At 32.2% G+C, this 23,375-nt stretch overlaps 3 protein-coding genes across 37 annotated transcripts in view; 2 read left to right on the top strand and 1 right to left on the bottom strand.

Annotated features, from left to right (window-relative positions):
• The first annotated feature begins 3,014 nt into the window (after positions 1 to 3,014).
• Positions 3,015 to 7,754, top strand: LOC105249068 (cytochrome b5-related protein). Of its 3 annotated transcripts, none has more exons than XM_025407155.1 (6): positions 3,015 to 3,142; positions 4,696 to 4,943; positions 5,376 to 5,643; positions 5,923 to 6,214; positions 6,710 to 6,925; positions 7,325 to 7,753. In XM_025407155.1, exons 2-6 carry the CDS (start codon positions 4,719 to 4,721, stop codon positions 7,599 to 7,601), a joined length of 1,278 nt encoding a protein of 425 aa, XP_025262940.1. In that variant the 5' UTR covers positions 3,015 to 3,142; positions 4,696 to 4,718; the 3' UTR covers positions 7,602 to 7,753. The 3 variants fall into 3 exon arrangements, with proteins under 3 accessions (XP_025262940.1, XP_025262941.1, XP_025262939.1); XM_025407156.1 differs by lacking the exon at positions 3,015 to 3,142 and adding an exon at positions 4,245 to 4,378; XM_025407154.1 differs by lacking the exon at positions 3,015 to 3,142 and adding an exon at positions 4,539 to 4,557 and having other exon boundaries at positions 7,325 to 7,754.
• A 5,645-nt stretch (positions 7,755 to 13,399) lies between these two features.
• Positions 13,400 to 16,183, top strand: LOC105249072 (cytochrome b5-related protein). The gene is made up of 5 exons (XM_011254268.3): positions 13,400 to 13,639; positions 14,016 to 14,283; positions 14,596 to 14,887; positions 15,200 to 15,415; positions 15,749 to 16,183. The coding sequence occupies exons 1-5, from the start codon at positions 13,415 to 13,417 to the stop codon at positions 16,023 to 16,025; spliced, it is 1,278 nt and encodes a 425-aa protein (XP_011252570.3). The 5' UTR covers positions 13,400 to 13,414; the 3' UTR covers positions 16,026 to 16,183.
• A 504-nt stretch (positions 16,184 to 16,687) lies between these two features.
• LOC105249081 (myosin heavy chain, muscle) overlaps positions 16,688 to 23,375 on the bottom strand; it is a 48,837-nt gene continuing 42,149 nt past the window's right edge. For 23 of the 33 annotated variants that reach the window (XM_020026837.2, XM_020026869.2, XM_020026821.2 and 20 more), the window contains 7 exons: positions 23,149 to 23,227; positions 21,822 to 22,551; positions 21,195 to 21,556; positions 20,693 to 21,088; positions 20,267 to 20,611; positions 19,716 to 19,964; positions 16,688 to 17,422 (listed from right to left, as the gene is read on the bottom strand). In XM_020026837.2, coding sequence (XP_019882396.1) covers positions 17,339 to 17,422; positions 19,716 to 19,964; positions 20,267 to 20,611; positions 20,693 to 21,088; positions 21,195 to 21,556; positions 21,822 to 22,551; positions 23,149 to 23,227 — 2,245 coding nt within the window. In that variant the 3' untranslated portion in view covers positions 16,688 to 17,338. Of the gene's footprint in view, positions 17,423 to 18,860; positions 18,926 to 19,715; positions 19,965 to 20,266; positions 20,612 to 20,692; positions 21,089 to 21,194; positions 21,557 to 21,821; positions 22,552 to 23,148; positions 23,228 to 23,375 lie in introns of all 33 variants that reach the window. The other 10 variants (XM_025407167.1, XM_025407170.1, XM_025407168.1 and 7 more) reach the window with 2 other exon arrangements.

Here is a 23,375-nt window from a genome sequence, read left to right as displayed (position 1 = left end):
GTATTACTCTCGCGTTTCGTGAACTCCTGACCCATTCTCTTTTCTAATCTGCGTCTATCTCTATTTCTCTGTGTCTAGAAGATTATCGTCTCACACACACGCTCATACACGCGCCTCACGACACGTGCACGGACTTACATGGATCAAGCGCGACGTGTGTGCGTTTACTCCAACGCGGCTGTCGCCGCCTTACGTTTCTGTTGGCTTCACATAGGAATACAGAGATTGTTAATTAGACATTAATTGATCTCCAAAGTGCAGCACACTTTCTTGTTCCGATCTCTGAACGAGCTTTACGATTTTACGTATCCAACTTCCAAAACGCGCGACCGATTTCTAACGATTTTCACCGATACGATTTATTTTTTATTTTTATCATAATGCTTACAAAATTAAAGCTATTAGTGTTATCATTGGAAACTTATTTTATTTAATTGCTTCGCTTAATTGTATTTTGTAAAAATTTTTAGAAAATCTAATTATGTTAGAAAATATAATTATGTTAATAATTATAATTATAATATTATTTTAAGATTATGATTATATATTTTTTTTCTCTGAAAGCTGGAAAAGGAGATTATGTATAAAAGATTGTATAGAATTATATATAAAATAATTTTACAAATATTATTTGGACTAGGAATGATCTCCAAATAATAATATCAAGATGTTTTTGAGTAATCTTCTGTTGTAATTCCTGTAGAAAAAAAATGATTAATTGAATATTCTGCGGAGAGGCGGTTCTAAATGCAACTTCTAAAATTCTGATTTAGGCGAATTAATGAATAATGAATTCGAAAACAATCCATTATTGAAAGGAGATGGATTGACCTTGACATGCGCAATACAATCGTTTTTTTTTTAATTAGATGTAAGTATTCTCCTCACATTTACCGCGAAATCTTTTTCGAGGAAATGTTTCTCTCTTTTAGATCGTGTATATTATTATTATTATACTCATATTAGAACTGCCATTATATATTTATGTATTAAAAATGGAATATAATATATATATATCATGAAAAGAAAAATCTCTCTAATCGGATACAACACAATTTCCTTATTTTCCTATTTTAAAAATTTTATATATACATATAATGCGATTTTATAATTTTTATTATCAAATTTTAATTATTATAATAATAGTAATATATGTTTTATATTTTTCATGTTTCTTTTATTGCTTTATCGCTTTATCACATGTTGCTTTTTATTTAGTCTAGTTCTTTTTAGTTTCGCATCATTTCTACATGAATTCGTCACGCGCATCTTGGATGCCCGTCCGATATTATGCAATATAATGTAAAAATAACTCTGTTTACTAGAAATGCGTAAAATCGGTATCTTTCCGAATGTCATAAAAATAACACAATGTGATAAATTTCTGCTGTGCGATGACGTTTGCAAGAATATTGAGAGTTTTTCTTAAAGATCGGCTGACGATTTATGTAAGTCATCGCGTATATCTGCGCATCTGATGCATCATCGATCTGTTGCACCTGCACCTGCTCCTCGCGATAAATACAAATTTACGAGAAACGAATAACGTATTTTGCATTATCAACTCAATATATCATGATAATTCAACAGAAAAAAACGATTTTTTAGAAGAAACAATACTCTGTGTTATTAGATGATAATAGTTTCGACAATTAATAAATATTGAAAATCGAATATTATTATAAATTACTTTAAATATTATTTTATCTACACAAATAGAATATTACGTTATTAAATTATTATGTAACAATTATTAAAATAATATCAAATTATATTGAATTATTTGATTTTATTACATATATTAAATTATTTCATTTTATTATTTGTTTATATATAACAATGTATGATTAGCAATTGAATTTTATTAAATTATATTAAATATTATTAGAAAAATCAGAACTCATCATAAACATTCTTTTGGCTAATTTCAAGATGTCTTTGTTTAAGTAACATTTTAATTTCAGTTTTATATATTTAATGCTTGGGTAAATTATCGTAAAAATTCCAAGTTATGTTTATAACAAATTCAGATATATAATTCTATTCTCAAAATTTCCACGAAAATTGTAAATTTCAAAATAAAATCTTAAAAATCTTGTGTCACATATTTAAATATAATTTTCTTTTAAGCTTTTAATTTTATTTTCGCACTATTTCTAAATACAATTAAATTCTCTTTGCAAGCCACTGAAAATCGAACGATATTTTGCATACAGAAGTTTCTTGATAACAAAGTTGTTGTTTCTTTAGCTATAACATATATTTTTACCAAAATATTTCATTGTCAGATCAAGATTTCATTATAAAACATTCAATTAAATTTTTACGACAAAGAAAATAAGCATGTCGATTTTTGATTTGCATCAGTACATAAATATTGATAAGCGTAAAAGATATGTTATATTTTATGTATAATTTTTTTTATATTTTATGTATAAACAAAAAATTCTTCCGCAAAATAATTGATTATTTCATCAATACATTTTCTGCTTCTTTTAAAGCAGTCTTTTAAAGCAATCTACTTATATTTACATATCAAAATAGTGTGGCTGGAAAATGGATGGCAAAAATGATACAGTATAAGAAAATGTTACACAATCATGTATCAATTTAATGTAAGATTAATTTGAATCATAAAGATATTGCAGATAGAGCGCGATGAGAATCATGACAAATAAATCTTGCTCATAAATATTATTATGAATCTTAATCTTCTCGACTGATTGTAAATTTTTTCTACGATTCTCTTCTGTCCTAATGTTTATTTCTCTGTTTTTTATTTGTTTTTGCGTTTTTATTCTCCTTAAATCGCCAATTTTTTTATAAAAAACAAAAATAAACAAACAAAGAAAGAATCGTCGACATTAAAATGATAAAAGACGTTTGTTCAATAAAATGTACATAACATTATTCGACATTTTATTTATATATTGTTGATTAAATTATCAGGGTTAAAGAGCGAATCAATGTTTAATGCGCAATTGCTTCGCATTAAAGTTATCACATTTACTGATAGCTATTAAAACAGTTTCATTTAGTCTCTCGGAAGAATCCATGAAGTCGCTTTAACGAGTCATCGCTTCTAGCGCAGTGAGAATTCATTAGTTGTTGCAACTTAGGTGACTCAGTGTTTTATTGTAAGGTGAGAGAAAAACGATGATATTGATGCAATTGATCGTTACATAGAACGTATTTGTGTGCATTATATCGTTAAAATTTTTTACTCCTACGATATATAAGTGCCATATGTAAATGTTTTTTGTTTGACAAATGATTATTATAATGAGACGACATGTATCATATACAATATGATGATATACAATGCGAGCTAAAAGTCTTCGCTGCACGAGAACAAATACAAAATAACACGAAAAAATAAATATCAAAGAGATAATTTGTTATTTTGTATTTTCGAATTTTATTATATATATTTTATTCACATTTTAATATATTTTATATAAACTGGGGGGAAGAATTTTTAAAATATATTTAAAATACAGTTTTATAGAGCTTAATAGAAAAGAAAGTATCATCAGCTCTAAAAATGCAGAAACTGTAAAGAAATGATTAAGTTTTTTCTTTTCCGTAGTTATATTTTGTTCATGTTCAAAAAATGATTAAAGCATAAAATAATCATAATAAAATAATTTCGTAATATTTATATTTGTTTACACTTTCTATATATCACTTTATATATATATATATATATATATATATATATATATATATATAAAGTGATATATAGAAAGTGAACAATTATATACAAATATATATATATAGAAAATGAACAAATATATATATATATATATATATATATATATATATATATATATATTTGTTCATCACTTTCGTAATGAAATTTTTCAAATTTATTTCATATTTGTAATAAAATATTCTTATTATTCAAAAATCAAACTGTCGTAACTTAAAACGTACTAACATACAATTACAATGTAAAAAGTCAAAAAAAGCATATTACAAAATCGCGTTGCACCGAGCGCTCTTAAAACCTCTAAAAACTGATTAACTGATTAAATGCGAAATATATAATTCGTGATAAATTTCCAGACTCGAACGAAATTTCATATTTATGATATCAAAGATGATGTCATAAATATCAATGATAATTGTCGTTATTAATGATAATTGTCGTTATCAATGATAATTGTCGTTTTCCGTGAGAGATAAACATGATAAAACACACTTCTTCATTCGTTATCCCTTCCACGGTACGTATCTCGATACCCTTGCATCGGCCGTGTCTTGTAATCGGATTATTGAAAAATAAATAGGAAAAATTAAACGGAATAATTTAATCGATCGAGAGGTCACGTATTTGTCGTGTTCGCGTACGTTCGTGTGCGATCGCATTTTTTGTGTATGTTATTTTTTTATTTTCAACCCAATAACTGTTGTCCTATCGTGCGTTATTAAATTTCATCTATATATTACTGCCAATTTTTAAACGCTCTTCACATTTGAGTTTCCGAGTATGCGAGTTTTTGAATATAAAGGAAAATTTGTATTTTATTGTCTTTTTTATTATAAAATATATGCGTAAGTAGGAGAGAGTGGTTTGTTTTACAAATTAAAAAAAATTTATATATAAAAGGATGTATAATTTGATTTCGTGGAACTTGGACTTCAATAACAAATCAAGATTCGCTATATCAAATTTCTTTGTATGTTTCGTAGAGGAGATTAAAAAAACACTCAATATGTCACAAACCAGTACGGTGCCCGGATTGGCTTATCTACCAGCGAAGAAAAATCCAAAAACCGCCGCTAAGTTTTTGGAAGCTAGAAAAAAAATTGATGGTGCGGAAGGATTGTGGAGGATCGGAAACAAACTCTACGATCTAGAGACTTTTGCTAAATCGCATCCGGGTGGCGCAGAATGGATTCGGCTCACAAAAGGAACCGACATCACCGAGTTGTTCGAGGTATCGAATCAAAAGCAAAATTATTCAGTATCATCCTAGTTATTAATTAAATTAATTTAACATTTTATCACATGTTAATGTGATAAAATGTTAAATTAATTTAATTTAATTCTAAGATGCATTCTTTTTTAATTTTAATAGTTATATAATTAAATAAATTTAATTTGACTTTATCTATTATTTCTTAATATTAATATAAGTTTAATTTAATATTTACATTAAATTACTTTGTATTTTTGTATTTTACTTTCATAATTATTTTTTAATAAAATGTTTTAATAAAAATTTTTTAATAATATTATAATTATGTAATTATATTATGTATATACATATATGTATCTTTTATTCCTGCAGTTTGTAATATTTCTGAAAAAAAATCTGAGACTTGTACTTGCAATTGAGATTTTCTCCAATTCTAACGTCGCGTCGTAGAGCCATCACATCACCGACAAGGCCGAACGATTGCTACCGAAATTCTATGTACGAGAAGCCGCGACACCACGATCGGTGCCACTGACTTTCTCATCGGACGGCTTTTATCGTACATTCAAGAGACGTGCAGCCGAGGCTTTGAAGAGCGTTAATTTTCATCGGCCATCCACGACGACGAATCTAATCGCCGACTCCTTGGCAGCCATGACTTTTATACTGAGTCTCGCGGGCGCGTTCACGAATTCTTTCGCCATTATTATTTTCGCCAGTGAGCATCCTTGAAATAATCGAAATATGACTAAAAAAATCATTCGTTAAAGCAAGGAGTAATGCAATAATAAAATTTAGCGTATAAATATATAAACAGTAAGAATATGGGATTATGAAATATTAAATTTATAAGAATAAAATTAAAATAATTTTTAACTTCATAAATGTGTAAATATACATATATAAATTTTGATAATATTGTATTAATTTTTCTGATCATTATTAAATTCGTACATATTAATCTCAAACGATTTAAATACTTGATAATTAATTCTAGGCATTTTTCTAACATGGACCACCGTTGCTGCGCACAATTATTTCCACATGAGGGACAATTTTCGCATGTACTACTTCGATTTAAGTATGATATCGTCGAAAGATTGGCGTATCACGCACGTAATGAGCCATCATATGTATACCAATACTATATGGGATTATGAGATTTACGCGTTCGAACCGTTTCTCCAATGGATGCCTCGTAAAGATAAATCCTACTTGGCGACGTTAATAAGTAAAATCATCAGTCCAATCGCCTGGATGGTATTGTTTATAATGGAAGGTTTGAAACGGTAACAGTACATTTCACATTTATTGAAATTAAAAAAAAGTTAATCTATATTTCTTTATTTTAAATTTATATTTTGAAATTCACATTAATTTTGTTCTTTTAATTTTAATATTCTGATTTTGTTTAAGAATTGTTTTTATTATATATAAATAATGATTTTGTTTAAGATTGTTTTTATTATATATAATAATTGTTGCTTTTAATGATTATTTACATATATATATATATACATACACACACACACACACACACGCACGCACGCACGCACGCACGCACGCACGCACGCACGCACGCACGCACGCACGCACGCACGCACGCACGCACGCACACACACACACACACACACACACACACATATATATATATACAATTTTATTATTTATAAAAATTAAACTTTAAATATATTTGTATTATTTTGTGACATTAAGAAATCGCCTGACAAAAGTCTAATTCTGATAATTCTCGATATTGCGCTAAAGGGTTTTAATGTTTCTAGATATTATTCGGTATTCAAGGAATATGGAGTCTTCGAATTTCGTGACTTTGTGCCGTTTTTCTTTCCTTTGACGATGAGTTTGCTTGCGCCCAACATTTTCGTCGCACTCAAGTTGTGGCTGATAATGATATTGATCAGTAGCGCTATATTTGGAATGATTGGCTTCAACGCGGCTCATCATCATCCCGATATTTTCCATGACGGTGATATCTACAGGTTATCTATTGATTGTGTTTCCTTAAATTATTAAATCATTCTTTGATTAATCTCATGTTGCTCTCTCATTATAACTAATTAGTATTAATAAGTTTTCTTATTCTATTTTTCTTATTTTACTACATTAATAATAATTTCTTTTATTTAAAAATTTTTCTTATTTTACTTATTAAATTAAAAACAATTGTTCTTATTTTATTAAATTATTTAGTTTTAAATTAAAAAATTTTAATTTCAATATTGACGTTTCATATAATTCTACTTTTGACTCTCTTAATTTTTATATAATCATACAATAATTTTTTAAATATCAAAATGATTTTAGTAATTTTTCATTATATATTCTAAAGGATATAATAAAGTAATTTTTCTAATTATCATTTTCCTAATATTTTCAAGGAACGATCTGGACTGGGGTCTGCTCGAGATGGATGCGGTGCGTGATCGTGAGGTGATCGACGACTCGATCATCCTAGCGATTACGCACTTTGGTTCGCACACTCTGCATCATCTGCTACCCACTGTGGACCATCACTATCTATCATTATGCGTGCCCGCTTTCTTGCAGACGTGCAAGGAATTCGGCGTCAGTTCGGACAAATGGACGCAATGGGAACTCCTGAAGGGACAATTCAGACAACTCTCGCGAACCGAAGTGAAAAAGAATTTCAGATAATTATCTTCAATGCGAGACAGTTTATTCGACTGCAAATCTCTCAAGTTGAAATTTGTTATACAAGATTGCATATAGGTTTTGATGTAAACATCGAGTTGTGAATAATAGTAAGTTGAACAAGCTAAAGTTAAATTTTTCAAAAATAATATAAGTGAATTGATAGAAAATTATGATAAAAAATTTTTTTCAAATAAATTTTAAATACATGAATTTAAAAACTAATAAATAAAGATTTTTCTGTTTTATGAAACAAACAAATTTGAGAGAAGATATTTGTTAAGATAAGAGATAATATTTTACGAATATTTCATAATGTATATTGCTGTAAATTTTTTATATTATACGAAATATTAACTTGACAATTAGATTGACATTAAACAATCCCCTGACATTAATAATATAATGCGCAATGAATTCTTATCTCTGTTGATTTCAAATTTCACGATCGAATAATCTGACATATAAGCGAGGTGATTTAATTCTTATCTTTATTTACTGCTTATTTACTTTAATAAATACATATTTCGTCTCTCTTTATGAATTACAATTAAGTTTATAAAATACGATATCATTTGGATGACACATGTAATGATACGCGCTATATATATATATATATATATATATATATATATATATATATATATATACTCGCGAGAAGAAACGCGAATGAAGCGAAAAACGTTCAATAGCGCGTATCATTACATATGTCATCCAAATGATATCGTATTTTATAAACTTAATTGTAATTCATAAAGAGAGACGAAATATGTATTTATTAAAGTAAATAAGCAGTAAATAAAGATAAGAATTAAATCACCTCGCTTATATGTCAGATTATTCGATCGTGAAATTTGAAATCAACAGAGGTAAGAATTCATTGCGCATTATATTATTAATGTCAGGGGATTGTTTAATGTCAATCTAATTGTCAAGTTAATATTTCGTATAATATATATATATATATATATATATGTATTACATTTAAAAAAATTTTTTTCATTTACATTCAACACTTTTGCGTGCTGTGCATCTCGCGAGGGCGTAATGTTTATATGTATATTTATCGCTCTGTTATTATTTTTCCCTTTATTTTTCTGTGTGTATGTGTGTGTATGTGTAATACATAAATATTAATATATTTCTCATTGGCTCTCGCATCGTCCGCTCGCTCAATATCTCTGTTGCTCTTCCACTCTCTCTCTTTCTCTTTTCCTCGATCGTCAGCTCGCATGAAGCAACACGCACCTTCTCCCGCCTCCACATCTTTTTTTTCGATCTTCTCGAGCGATCATTAATTTTATCGAAATTTTATTATCGAAAAAAACGACACGAATTTGCGATGATCGATCGAACGCTTGACTGCGAGACGACGATGCCGTTGAGAGCTCCGAGCGAGCTCTCGGATTCGTTGTATATATTCGTGTCTTTGTTCGTCGACATACTCGATGAGGACGATATTCCTTCTCCTTCTCTGACCTTTCTTTTTATTCTTCGGATGTTTGAGTTTTTTTTTGTTAACATTTTCATTTTTTTTTTCTTTTTGTCGATTTATAATTATCTGCGCAAATTCCTCAGAAGGAGCTTTACAGTTCACCATCGGACTGCAGGTGAAATCGTGGCGGGAATGCGGAATCATCTAATAGAGGTTTGAGCGCAGGCCGGTGTGGCTGAAAAGGGACACGTGAAACGTTAATCTCTTATTACTATAAATAACTATAAATATGCAGGGGAGTATTTGCAGGTTTTTACAGATATAGAAATATATAAAACAAATATAAAAATATATAAAATTCTTCACGGATTTGTGTAGAAAACATTGATACGGAGTTTAAAGAGGGCGGGGACAAGTGACACATTCTGTGATAGGCCTATAGGGGAAACCACTATAAAAAAAGCGCACCATGATATCTACCGCAAGGTGGTGTGGAAATGATAGCGCATTTTCTCGCCACTAAAAGGACGGGTCATTTTTCGGCACGGTATTGCGATATATCGCAAACCACACCATCATGTTTCGGAGGGCGATCCGCCCACCGCTTCGCCGCGCTCGTAGTATCGGATTACAGTGGGACGACTCTCATCGCCGCGTGCTTCTACTCACGCAGATTGGCCGATCTTCTTTATTTAATATTTTGTTAATTATTTATATATATAATCTTTATTTAATATTTCGTTAAATATTTATATATATAAATATATATAAATATTTAATTAATTAATCGAACGATTGCATTCCGATTCATCTTTTTGTTCGATATATATAAGTATTTAATCAATTAATCGAACGATTACATTCTGGTTCGCCTTTTCGTTCGGTATATATAAATATTTAACGAATTAATCGAACGATTGCATTCGGCTTGCCATTTTACTCGCCGCGTTACAGAATATCGCGCGAGAGAGGCAGGCAACATGCGCGGCGTCGTGCACGATTTCGACCGTCCGCGCGCAGACGAAAAACGGCCAATTTATATCTCGACTTCCGGACGCGATAACGATTTCGTTCTTTTTGCATAAAATTCTACACCATTTCGCGGCACTACCGTTTAAATCTCGTCCCGATCGCCCGAGGAGCGGCTGACTTACAGTGAATATCCGAAATCTGCTTCTTGGACTCACACTTAAGTGTAATATTTATATATATGGAATAAAAAAGCGAGTTGGAACGCAATCAGTCGAATAGTGAATTAAATATTTATATATACCAAATGAAAAGATGAATCGGAATGCATTCGTTCGATTAATTCGTTAAATATTTATATATATAATTGATATATATATATATATATATATATATATATATATAATTGATATATATATATATATATATATATATTGAATATATCATGAAAAGAAAAAATCTCCAAAATTTTCTTGATAATCAAATTGTTGTTCTTTAGCTATAACATTTATTTTTACCAAAATATTTCATTGTCAGATCGAAATTTAATTATAAAACAATTTAATTAAATTTTTACTACAAAGAAAATAAGCATGTCGATTTTGGATTTGCTTCAGCACATAAATATTGATAACCGTAAAAGATATTTTATATTTTATATTTTATAATTCTTTTTTATATTTTATGTATAAATATCAAAAATTCTTCTGCAAAATAATTGTTTATTTCATCAACATTTTCTGTTTCTTTTAAATCTATTTTTTACACATAAAGATAATATAGCTGGAAAATGGATGGCGAAAATGAAACAGTATAAGAAAATATTACTCAATCATGTATCAATTTAATGTAAGATCAATTTGAGTCATAAAGATGTTGCTGACTTGCAGACAGAGCGCGATAAAGAATCATGAAAAATAAACCTTACTCATAAATATTATTATATACAGAAACTTAATCTTCTCGAATGATTATAGATTTTTTTCTATGATTCTCTTCCATCCCAATGTTTATTTCTCTATTTTTTATTTGTTTCTGTGTTTTTATTCTTTTTAAATCACTAATTTTTTTATAAAAACCAGAAATAAACAAATAAAGAAAAAAAATCGTCGACATAAAATGGTAAAACGTTTGTTCAATAAAATGTACATAATATTATTCGAAGTTTTACTTATACATTGCTGATTAAATTATCAGGGTTAAAAAGCGGACCAATGTTTAATGCATGATTGTTTCGCATTAAAGTTTTGACATTTGCTGCTATTAAAACAGTTTCACTTAGTCTCTCGGAAGAATGCGTGAAGTCGCTTTAACGAGCCATCGCTTCTAGCGTAGTGAGACTTCACTAGTTGTTGCAACCTAAGTGACTTTTAGAGTTTTGTTATTGTAAGGTGAGAGAAAAACGACGATATTACAATTTTATAGCTTAATAGAGGAGAAAGTATCATCAGCTTCAAAAATGCAGAAAATGCAAAAAAATGATTAAGTTTTTTTTATCTTTTTTTTCCGTAGTTATTTTCTTCATATTCATAAAATGATTAAAGCATAAAATAATCATAATAAAATAATTTCGTAATATTTATATATATATATATTTGTTTACACTTTCTATATATCACTTTTTATATATATTTGTGCATCACTTTCGTGATGAAATTTTTCAAATTTATCACATATTTATGATACAATCATTTAGTCAATCGAGAGATCACGTATTTGTCGTGTTCGCCTATTGTTATTTTTAAAAAAATCAAACTGTCGTAACTCAAAATGTACTAACACACATACGATCTAAAAAGTCAAAAAAAGAATATTACAAAATCGCGTTGCAGCGAGCGCTCTTAAAACCTTTAAAAACAGATTAACTGATTAACTGATTAGCTGATTAAATGCGAATTATATAATTCGTGATAAACTTCCAGACACGAACAAAATATCTCGTATTCGTGATACCAAAGACGACGTCATTATCAATGACAATTGTCGTTTTCCAAAAGAGATGCACATGTTAAAGCGCACTTCTTCATTCGTTATTCAATATCACTTTCACGGTATATATATCGACCTTGCATCGGCCGTGTCTTGTAACCGGATTATTGAAGAATAAAAAGGAAGTATTAAAAAGAATCATTTAGTCAATCGAGAGATCATGTATTTGTCGTGTTCGCCTACGATCGCACACGAAACATGAATACGTTAAAATTGAATAGATATGTCGATGCAATACATAGTGAGTAAAATACTCGGTGAATATTTTTTTATAGCGCAAAGGGGCAGGCAAATATAAAAGTGAAAAACAGAAAAATGTGAAAAAGAGAAAAAAAGGATTTGTTTTATCGGTTACAATCTCTGACAACTATAACAGTGGAGTTTTTGATAATTTTGCATTGTGATATTTTACAATGATACTAGTTGATAGTTATTAAATAATGTATTAACAATTATTAAATTAATAATGATTACTGTTATATTAAATTAATTATCATTATTAATAATTATTATATTTATGTAATTTTTTTATTACTTTTTTATATAAATTATGTATTATATATTACTTTTACTTTTATTATATATTACTTTTACATAATTTATATAAATATTTTATATGATTTTCTAAAATAAATTTTTTACATGATCTTTTAAATTAATAACTACAATTGCTATAAAGTAATAACTTAATCGTTAATTATTGATATAGAAAGCGTTCTTAAGATATACGAGTTATTTGATAGATGATTTAAACATTCGATTTGAAAGCGTAGAAATGTATCATGGGCATTAATGTCACATATTCAAATTATCATTCTACTTATAGATGATGACAAACACGCTCCACTTATCAGTATAATTCTTACGTACGTGTACAATGTTCACATTCTATGAAATTTATATGCAAATTTATGTCAATGATGCAAATGTTGTAAAAAAGTTATACTTCACTGATTACTTTTACTTTCATATTTCATATATTACAATGGATAGAATTATATCCACTTTGAATCAATCAAATTGCGGATTCTTCTAGAAACTTCTAGAGAGACTTCAAAATATTATATTTTTATTTCTGATTAAATATATTTAGTTTTTTGTACTGTGTGTGCTTTATGTCTCTTTGACATTTTTTGTGTACGCTATTTTTTTATTTTTAATCTAATAACAGTTGCACTATTGTGCGTTATTAGGTTTCATCTATGTATTTCTGCCAATTTTTAAACGCTCTTCACATATGAGTTTTTTATTATAAAATATATGCGTAAGTAGGAGAGAGTGGTTTGTTTTACAAATTAAAAAAATTTATGTAAAAGGATTTATAATTTGATTTCATGAAACTTGGACTGCAATGACAAATCAATAGATCCGTCGTATCAAATTTTTCCGTATCATTCGTAGAGGAGATTAAAAAACCTTCAATATGTCAAAAACTAGTACGGTGCCCAGATTGGCTTATTTACCAGTGAGGAAAAATCCAAAAACCGCCATTAAGTTTCTGGAAGCTAGAAAAAGAATTGATGGTGCGGAAGGATTGTGGAGAATCGGAAACAAACTCTACGATCTAGAGACTTTCGTCAAATCGCATCCGGGTGGCGCAGAATGGATTCGGCTCACAAAAGGAACCGACATCACCGAGTTGTTCGAGGTATCGATTCAAAAGGAAAATTATTCAATATCATCATATTGTAGTATATGTTAATGTGATAAAATGTTAAATAAATTTAATTTAATTTTAAGATGCATTCTTTTTTAATTTTAATAGTTATATAATTAAATAAACTTAATTTGACTTTATCTATTATTTCTTAATATTAATATAAATTTAATTTAATATATTCTTGTATTTTACTTTCATAATTATTTTTTAATAAAATGTTTTAATAAAAATTTTTTAATAAAGTTATAATTATATAATTTTTATGTATATATATGTATCTTTTGTTCCTGTAATTTATAATATTTTTGAAAAGAAATCTGAGACTTGTACTTGCAATTGAGATTTTCCAATTCTAACGTCGTAGAGCCATCACATCACCGACAAGGCCGAACAATTGCTGCCGAAATTCTACGTACGAGAAGCTGCGACATTACGATCGGTGCCACTGACTTTCTCATCGGACGGCTTTTATCGCACATTTAAGAGACGTGCAGCCGAGGCTTTAAAGAGTGTTAATTTTCATCGGCCATCCATGACGACAAATGTCATCACCGACTCCTTGGCAGCCACGACTTTTGCTCTGAGTCTCGCGGGCGCCTTCGCCAATTCTTACGCTATTATTATTTTTGCCAGTGAGCATTCTCGAAATAATCGAAATATGACTAAAAACATTTATTAACATAAGGACTAATGCAATAATAAAATTTAGCGTACAAATATATGAACAGTAAGAATATTAAAGTAATTTTTAAGAATATTAAAATATTAAAATATTAAATTTAAAATATTAAATTTATAAAAATAAAAGTAAAATAATTTTTAACTTTATAAATGTGTGAATACATATATATAAATTTTGATGATATTGCATTAATTTTTCTGATCGTTATTAAATACAAACATATTAATCTCCATCGATTTAAATACTTGATAATTAATTCTAGGTATTTTTCTAACATGGACCACCGTTGCTGCGCACAATTACTTCCACATGAGGGACAACTTTCGAATGTACTACTTCGATCTAAGCATGTTATCATCGAAGCATTGGCGTATCTCGCACGTAATGAGCCACCATATGTATAGCAATACTACATGGGATTATGAGATTTATGTAGTCGAACCGTTTCTCCAATGGTTGCCTCGTAGGGATAAATCCTACTTGGCGACGATAATAAGTAAAATCATCAGTCCAATCGCCTGGATGTTAATGTATATAATGGAAGGTTTGAAACGGTAACAATCCATTTCACATTCATCCGTTGAAATTAAAAAAAAAGTTAATCTATATTTCTTTACTTTAAATTTAAATTTTGAATTCCACATTAATTTTGTTTCTTTAATTTTAATATTCTGATTTTGATTAAGAATTTTATTATATAATTATTATATAATTGTTGCTTTTAATTGTAAAATATACATACAATTTTACAAATCATAAAAATTAAACTTTGAATATATTTATATTATTTTGTGACATTAAGAAGTCATCTGACAAAATTCCAATTCTGATCTCGATATTGCGCTAAAGATTTTAATCGTTTCTAGATATTACTCGGTATTCCAGGAATATGAAGTTTTCGAATTTCGTGACTTTGTGCCGTTTCTGTTACCCTTGACGATGAGTTTGCTGGCGCCCAAGATTTTTGTCGCACTCAAGATGTGGCTGATAATGCTATTGATCAGTAGCACTATGTTTGGAATAATCAGCTTCAACGCGGCTCATCATCATCCCGATATTTTCCACGACGGTGATATCTACAGGTTACCTATCGATTGTGTTTCCTTAAATTATTAAATCATTCTATTGATTAATCTTCTCATTGATTGCTCTTCTCTCATTATAAATAATTAGTAGTATGAATAAGTTTTTTTATTCTATTTTTCATACTTTATTACATTGATTTAGTTTTAATTTAAAAAATTTTAATTTTAATTTTGACGTTTTATATAATTCCACTTTTAACTTTATAAATTCTAATATAATCTCATAATAATTTTTTAAATAGCAAAATGATTTTAGTATCTTTTCCTTACATATTCCAAAGGATATAATAAGGTAATTTTTCTAATTATCATTTTCCTAATATTTTCAAGGAACGATCTGGACTGGGGTCTGCTCGAGGTGGACGCGGTGCGTGATCGTGAGGTGATCGATGACTCGATCTTCCTGGCGCTTACGCACTTTGGTTCGCACACTCTGCATCATCTGCTACCCACTGTGGATCATTACTACCTATCATTATGCGTGCCTGCTTTCTTGCAGACATGCAAGGAATTTGGCGTCAGTTCGGACAAATGGACGCAATGGGAACTCCTGAAGGGACAATTCAGGCAACTCTCGCGAACCGAAGTGAAAAAGAATTTCAGATAATTATCTTCAATGCGAGAGATTTCATTCGATTGCAAATCTCTCAACTTGAAATTTATTATACAAGGTTGCATATAGTTTTTGATGTAAACATCTAGTTGTGAATAATAGCAAGTTGAATAGACTAAAGTTAAATTTTTCGAAAATAGCTTAAGTTGATAAAAGATTTTGATAAAAAATTTTTTCAAATTAATTTTAAATATAACATAAATTTTAAACTCTAATAAATAAAGACCTTTTTATTCCGTAAAACAAAAAAATTTAAGAGAAGATATTTGTTAAGATAAGAGATAATTTTTTACGATTACTTCACAATTGTATATTGCTGTAAATTTTTTATATTATACGAAATATTAACTTGACAATTAGATTGACATTAAACAATCCCCTTACATTAATAAAATAATGCGCAACGAATTCTTATCTCTGTTGATTTCCATTTTCACGATCGAGTAATCTAACATATATAAGCGAGGTGATTTAATTCTTATCTTTATTTATTGCTTATTTACTTTAATAAATACATACTTCGTCTCTCTTTATAAATTACAATTAAGTTTATAGGATACGACATCATTTGGATGACACATGTAATGATACGCGCTATTGAACGTTTTTCGCGACTCGTTCGCGTTTCTTCTCGCGAGTATATATATGTATATATATGTATGTATTATTTTTTTTTTAATTTTTCTCATTTACGTTCAACACTTTTGCTTGCTGTGCATCTCGCGAGGGTGTAATGTTTATATGTATATTTATCGCTCTGTTATTATTTTTCCCCTTTATTTTTCTGTGTGTATGTGTGTGTATGTGTAATACGTAAATATTAATATATCTCTCGCTGGCTCTCGCCCTCTCATCGTCCGCTCGCTCGATATCTCTTGCTCTTCCACTCTCTCTCTCTTTCTCTCTCTCTCTCTCTCTCTCTCTCTCTCTTTCCCTCGACCGTCAGCTCGCATAGTGAAGCAACACGCACCCTCTCCCGCGTCCCCATCTTTTCCTTCGATCTTCTCGAGCGAGCATTAATTTTATAAGAAATTTTATTGTCGAGAAAGACAACGCGAATTTGTGATGATCGATCGAACGCTCGATTGCGAGACGACGATGCCGTTGAGAGCTCCGAGCGAGCTCTCGGATTCGTTGTATGTATTCGTGTCTTCGTTCGGACTCGATGAGGACGATGATGTTCCTTCTCCTTCTCTTACCCTCCTTTTTATTCTTCAGATGTTTGAGTTTTCTGTTGTTAACATTTTTATTCTTTTTTTTCTTTTTGTCGGTTTATAATTATCTGAGCGAATTCCTCGGAAGGATCTTTACAGTTCACCATCGGGCTGCAGGTCGAAGCGTGGCGGGAATGCGGAACCATCTAATAGGGGTTTGAACGCAGGCCGATGTGGCTGAAAGAAGACAGACACGTGAAACTTTAATCTCTTATTACTATAAATAACTATAAATATGCAGGGAAGTATTTGCAGGTTTTGACAGATATAAAAATATATAAAACAAATATAAAAATATATAAAATTCTTCACGGATTTGTGTAGACAACATTGATACGGAGTTTAAAGAGGGTAGGGACGAGTGACACGTTCTCTGTGTCGTTCCTGCTCGTAATCCAACTTTTCTTGTTTCTTATCATTTGCACCCGAATGCGTCAATGGAATGACGTAACGAGGGTCGTGACACCTCTATGTTTTGCCAACAACACCATGTCTGGCGTATTTTTACAGAGAGAGGGAATTTATTTCAGACATGTAACTCTCTCGTGATATTAGTTACAACTCTTTGCGGAAAATCACGATTTATAGTTGCAGTTCTTGTTAAGTCTGAACTGTTAAAAGCAAAAATCAACAGTGACGATAACAGTGTGTATATCGATGAGAAAAAGGAAGAAATCTTTTGAAAGAAAATAAAATAAACGAGAGCTTTATTCTCTCTCTCTCTCTCTCAAATCAGAATAAACATCATATCTAGATAAAAGAAAATTAAATAAACTTCGAAGAAGGGGAGACGAATATACAAAAATAATCGGCATACTTTGACTTGAGAAAGGAGAGTAAGATGGAGGAATATATATAATATTCCTCGGGGATTCCGAAGAAAATCATCCTTCTGAAATTTCGCGACTAATTCCTACGCTGGATCACAAAGAAGTGTAAAAGATGGACTAAGATGCACTAAGACACTACTAGGCGAGAGATTGAAACCGGTGTAATAATTTTATGCCATATTAAAAATCAACTGAAAAAGCATTCAATATACGTTCAAAAAAATAATTCAAGAATAATTCATAGGTTGAAGAATTTATATTTTTAAAATTATTTATTCAACTCCTCTCTCTCTCTCTCTTTTTAATTATCAATTTTATAAATAGGCTCAATAAATAATTAATCAAGAATATTTTTTTCTCTTATATATTGGCATTTAAAAGTCACTTTTCTATCGCGACTCAAGATTGTATCTGTTGAAATAATTCCCGGTTCCAATCATGATAGAGTATTGATAAAACTCGAGAAAATTGCTCTAACTGACGCTTACTAATTCGCAGTATCTACAAGTATAAGAGAGAAGGCTCGAGGAGATGCGATACACAGAGTTAATGACGAAGAACAAACTCGTATCCATTCGTGAGAGTATTATTGGACAAACAGGTGCAAATGCGACACTTGATGGATGCAGGGGGGATAAAGGGGGAGTCGCGTGTTCCTCTCGCGTTTCGTGAACTCCTGACCCATTCTCTTTTCTAATCTGCTCTATCTATTTCTCTGTGTCTAGAAGATTATCGTCTCACACACACGCTCATACACGCGCCTCACGACACGTGCACGGACTTACATGGACCAAGCGCGACGTGTGTGCATTTACTCCAATGCGGGCGCCGCCTTACGTTTCTGTTGCGGCTGCACACAGGAATACAGAGATCGCTAATTAGACATCAATCGACCTCGAGAGTGTAGCGCACTTTCTTATTTCAATCTTTGAACGAGGTTTGCGATTTTACATATTCGACTTCCCGAACGCGCGACCGATTCTAACGATTTTCACCAGATACGATTTACTTTTTATCTTTATCATAATGCTTACAATTAATTAAAGCCTGATGCGATTTTCAATTCGATAAAATGTGATATGCAGGATGTTCCTAAAGTGATTATCTACAATTTTGGCAAAATTAAATGTATTTTAAAAAATTGTTATACACTGCTAACAGTTTATTTATAATTATTAAAAACTGATTAAAAATTGTCAATCAATTTTTTTAATTATTATTATTTGGGCCAATTTTTTATTTTTATTCTTCATAATTTATTCTATTATTTCTATTGTTTTTAATTAATTTTTAATTATTATTATTTGAGCTAATTTTTTATTTTAATTTTTTTAGAATTTATTCTATTATTTCACAAAATAAATAATCATTTTAGAAACACCCTGTATATCTGAGAAATTGTAATATTGGCAAAAAATCGCTCGAATAAAACCGCAAGATTTATAATTAAAATTTTAAAATATGTTGATTTCAAATAAAACAAAATTTAAGTGCTTTCTCAAATATTTTTCGAAATATTATTGCTAAAATTAAAATCAAATGCTATTCGATTAAAAAAAAAAAAAAGAAAAGATGTATGTTGCATTTCGATATTGAGAGTTCAAATTCCACGATGACGATAGAGAGGTCTAATAGCTTACCACTGGGCTGAGTCCGCGCGCGGAGCTTCCACCGCGTCCCTTGGTGCGGAACTTGGTAATAGCTTGTTCGGCAAGATCCGCCCTTTCCTCGGCTTCCTCCAGCTCTTGCTGTGCCTTACGGAACTTGGCAAGATTCAACGCGGCGATCTCCTCGGCCTCCTCGATCTGCCTCTTGTACGTCTTAATCTTCTGCTGGAGCTTGTCAACCAGATCCTGCATGCGTTCGTGATTCTTACGGTCCTCGTCCGCCTGGAAACGAAAATAACACTCTTTAAACAAACTCTTTACTTAATTGCGAGTGAGAATTTCAACTAATAACATAATATCAAGAAAATTAATAAAAGTTAATAATTAAATAATATTAAAATATAGTTAACAAAATTAATGATTTAATAGTAAGAATAAAATATTTAAAGAATCTTCTGATTATAAAATATTAATTCAATCACATATATGACTACAAAAGAACACAATCTATTTAAAAAAACTATCTCTTTAATTATATTAAAAATATTAATGCACGAATGTGATATTTATAGATGGGATTTTACCTGGAAGCTCAACTCCTTGATACGGCGCTCGGACTTGCGCAGATTCTTCTGGGCGTCGGCGTGTCTCCTTTGCTCGCCATCGAGCTCGTTCTCCAGCTCGCGCACACGTTGCTCCAGCTTCTGGATGGCCTTCTTGCCGCCCTTGAGAGCGTTTGCCTCGGCCTCGTCCAGGCGCACTTGCAGTTCCTTGATCTGCGTCTCTAGGGCCTTGCGCAGCTTCTCTTGGGTCTGAGCGTGATCCTGCTCGGCGCGTAGCTCGTCTGCCAATCTGGCCGCATCCACCATCGCCTTCTTCGCCTTCTCCTCCGAGTTCTTCGCCTCGTTCAGCAGTTCATCCAGATCGGACTGATGAAAAGAGATGTATAAATGTGCAACTTTGTATTTCTTCGAAAAAAAATATTAAATTATTGTAGAATAAACACTCACGTGGAGAGTCTGCAGTTCGGCCTCGAGTTTCCTCTTGGCGCCGGAAATGGAAGCGTTCTGGGCGCTCAGTTCGTTCAGCTGTTCGTGACAGTCGGCGAGCTCTTGTTCGGCCTGGCGGCGACCGCGGTCAGCTTGTTCAAGAAGAGTGCGACTCTCCTCAAGTTCGTTCTGCAGGGCATTGGCGCGACGTTCCGAGATGCCGAGGAGCTCCCGAGCTTCATCGCGCGCTCTCTGTTCCTCTTCAAGCGCGGTCTGCACGTCCTTGAGCTGCTGCTGGTATCGCTTGATGTTCTTTTGGGCCTCGGCGTTCGCCTTGTTGGCATGATCCAACGCGATCTCTAGCTCGTTGATGTCCGCCTCCAGCTTCTTCTTCATGCGCAGCGCCTCAGCTTTGCCCTAAGGATTGAATTTTATTGTAAGATTAGAGTGTTTTTTTGATTCATTGTTTCTATATCATTATTTTATAAGAGCGTGAGAATAACACTGAAAAAGCATGGCTGACCTTGGCTTCTGCTTCGAGGGAAGCTTGCATGGAGTCGAGGGCGCGTTGATGATTCTTCCTGGTGTTCTCGAATTCCTCCTCCTTCTCCTGGATGCGGCGATCGATTTCCTGTCTGACCTGGCTGAGCTCGAGCTGGCTGCGCAGCACTTTGTTCTCCTCTTGTTCGAGGGCGGCTTCGGCTTCCTCGAGAGCGGCTTGAAGCTCATCCTTCTCAGCCTCCAGGCGCTTCCTGGCCTTCTCGATTTCGTGAATGTTGCGACCACCTTCGCCGATCTGGTCCAACAGGTCTTTCACCTCGTCGGCGAGATTCTTGTTCTCGCGACGTACTGCTTCCAACTGTTCTTGACCTTCCTCGTAGGCACCTAAACAATCGACAATTTTGTGATAAATAGCATAAAATATTAATAAATAGTATAAAATACTAATAGTTTAAAAAAATGCATTATTAAGAAAATTTAATTTATTTTGAAAGCAATTTGATAGAAGTTGTTACTTGACAGAAGACTTTTTTGAATTTTAATTTTAGCAAATTAATCAAATTTATACTTTTTTATATTTTATCTTTCGCATATTTTTATCTAGACAAGTTTGAAATCAATAAAATCGAATTTCTCCGATTCCTCTCACCTCTGAGCCTGAAGAGCTCGGTGCTGTAGTTGCGACATTCCTTCTGGCTGGCGTCGAGCTCGGCAGCGAGATCGTCGACCTTGAGCTTCCATTCGCTGATGATCTTGTCAAAGGCCTTCTGCTTCTTCTCGGCGGCGTTTGCGATGGCAGTAGCGCGGTCCACTTCGATCTGCAAGTCCTCCACTTCTGTGGACAGCCGTTGCTTAGTCTTCTCCAGAGCGATGACCTTCTGATTGAGAGACTCAATCGTCTCCTCAGCCTCGGCAAGTCTGGCTTGCAGCTTCCTCTTTGCCTCTTCGAGCTCTTCAGCCCGGGCGACGCCCTCGGATTCGTATTTGGTGCGCCACAGTTGCGCCTCAGCATTAGCCTTGCTGAGTTGACGCTGAAGATCAGCCTTGCCCTCAGCCTCCTCCTCAACCTGCTCGCGGATGTTGTCCAGATCGTGCTCCAAGTTGCGGAACTTGCCGAGCAAAGTGGCGCGCTCGCGCGACTCCTCATCCGCGAGCCTCTTCGTATCCTCCAATTGCGTGGTAAGTGAGATTTTGATCTTCGACAGTTGGCTGACTTGAGATTCGGCCTCCTCCAGTTGGCGTAGCAGATCGCTGTTCTCGATGGACAGTTTCTTCTTCGCGGCGTCGAAGTCGTTCAAAGTGCGGTTCACTTCCTCAAGCTTACCTTGGGTCTCGTTCAGCTGATGTTGCAGCTGCTTGACAATCTTCTCTTGAGCAGCCTGGATTTCGAAGAAGAAAATTTTAGTGTTCGATCTATCGCCGGAATCTTTTATATCGAGCTCGCCTTTAGATAGTGTCCTGATTATTGAAGTTACAAAGGTAATTTTTTTTGAAATTTTTGTATAAAGAAAAAAGTCTAGTCTGTTTAATTTCATCTGTTTAATCTGTCAATTTTTATTAGTATAAAAAATAAATTAAAATAAAATAAATATGACAGAAAGCTGTCTTTTCGAAAACTACTTATTTTAAAAGATGAAAGTAATAATAGTGGTTTGTAGAAAGCAATCAATAGAATACAATAAAAAGGCAAAAGAACCACTGCTTATTTTAATTTTTCAACCATGATATAATAATACAATGAATAAGACGCAAAAGGCAAGCTCGTATCGTTTACACACATATTCGCAAGCGATGCTGAGCAAGCGGGAACTATCGACTCACGTGTCGGATAAATGGTTCATGAGTGATTTTGGGAAAAATAGGTAGATCCACATAGATCTTTTGAGATTGTCGTGGGGCTGCGTCTCTGCACCTAGCGGAAGCTGTTAGTCGCGTTAATCCGGATATTATTATCGAAGTCGAGCCCGAGGGCTTACCTTCTCGTTACTCAAGTGGTCGCAAGACGTGCGCAAGTCGTTGCATTCGCTGTAGTATTGAACCTTCTCCTTCTCAACCCTGACAATCGATACGGAAACAATTGAAGGGATCAACAAATGAATGACAATGACGCGAATTATTTTTGATTTGCATTCCGGAATACCAGATTAAATTATCCCATCGCAATTCGCTGTTATTTTCGCAACATAAGTAATAGATTGCAAAA

The sequence above is a fragment of the Camponotus floridanus genome, unplaced genomic scaffold (genome assembly GCF_003227725.1).
Source record: "Camponotus floridanus strain SB8 unplaced genomic scaffold, Cflo_v7.5 scaffold164, whole genome shotgun sequence".
NCBI classification, from domain to species: domain Eukaryota; kingdom Metazoa; phylum Arthropoda; class Insecta; order Hymenoptera; family Formicidae; genus Camponotus; species Camponotus floridanus.
Note: the sequence above shows the minus strand (reverse complement) of the source record. Positions and strands in the feature narration are given on the sequence as shown.

Bases quoted from the DNA above. Each gene is read 5' to 3' on its own strand.
- LOC105249072 (XM_011254268.3), top strand. From the start codon at position 13,415: ATGTCAAAAACTAGTACGGTGCCCAGATTGGCTTATTTACCAGTGAGG. The intron at 13,640-14,015 runs GTATCGATTCAA...CTAACGTCGTAG, and splicing joins ACATCACCGAGTTGTTCGAG to AGCCATCACATCACCGACAA. The intron at 14,888-15,199 runs GTAACAATCCAT...AATCGTTTCTAG, and splicing joins ATAATGGAAGGTTTGAAACG to ATATTACTCGGTATTCCAGG.
- LOC105249068 (XM_025407154.1), top strand. The intron at 6,215-6,709 runs GTAACAGTACAT...TAATGTTTCTAG, and splicing joins ATAATGGAAGGTTTGAAACG to ATATTATTCGGTATTCAAGG. The intron at 6,926-7,324 runs GTTATCTATTGA...AATATTTTCAAG, and splicing joins CATGACGGTGATATCTACAG to GAACGATCTGGACTGGGGTC.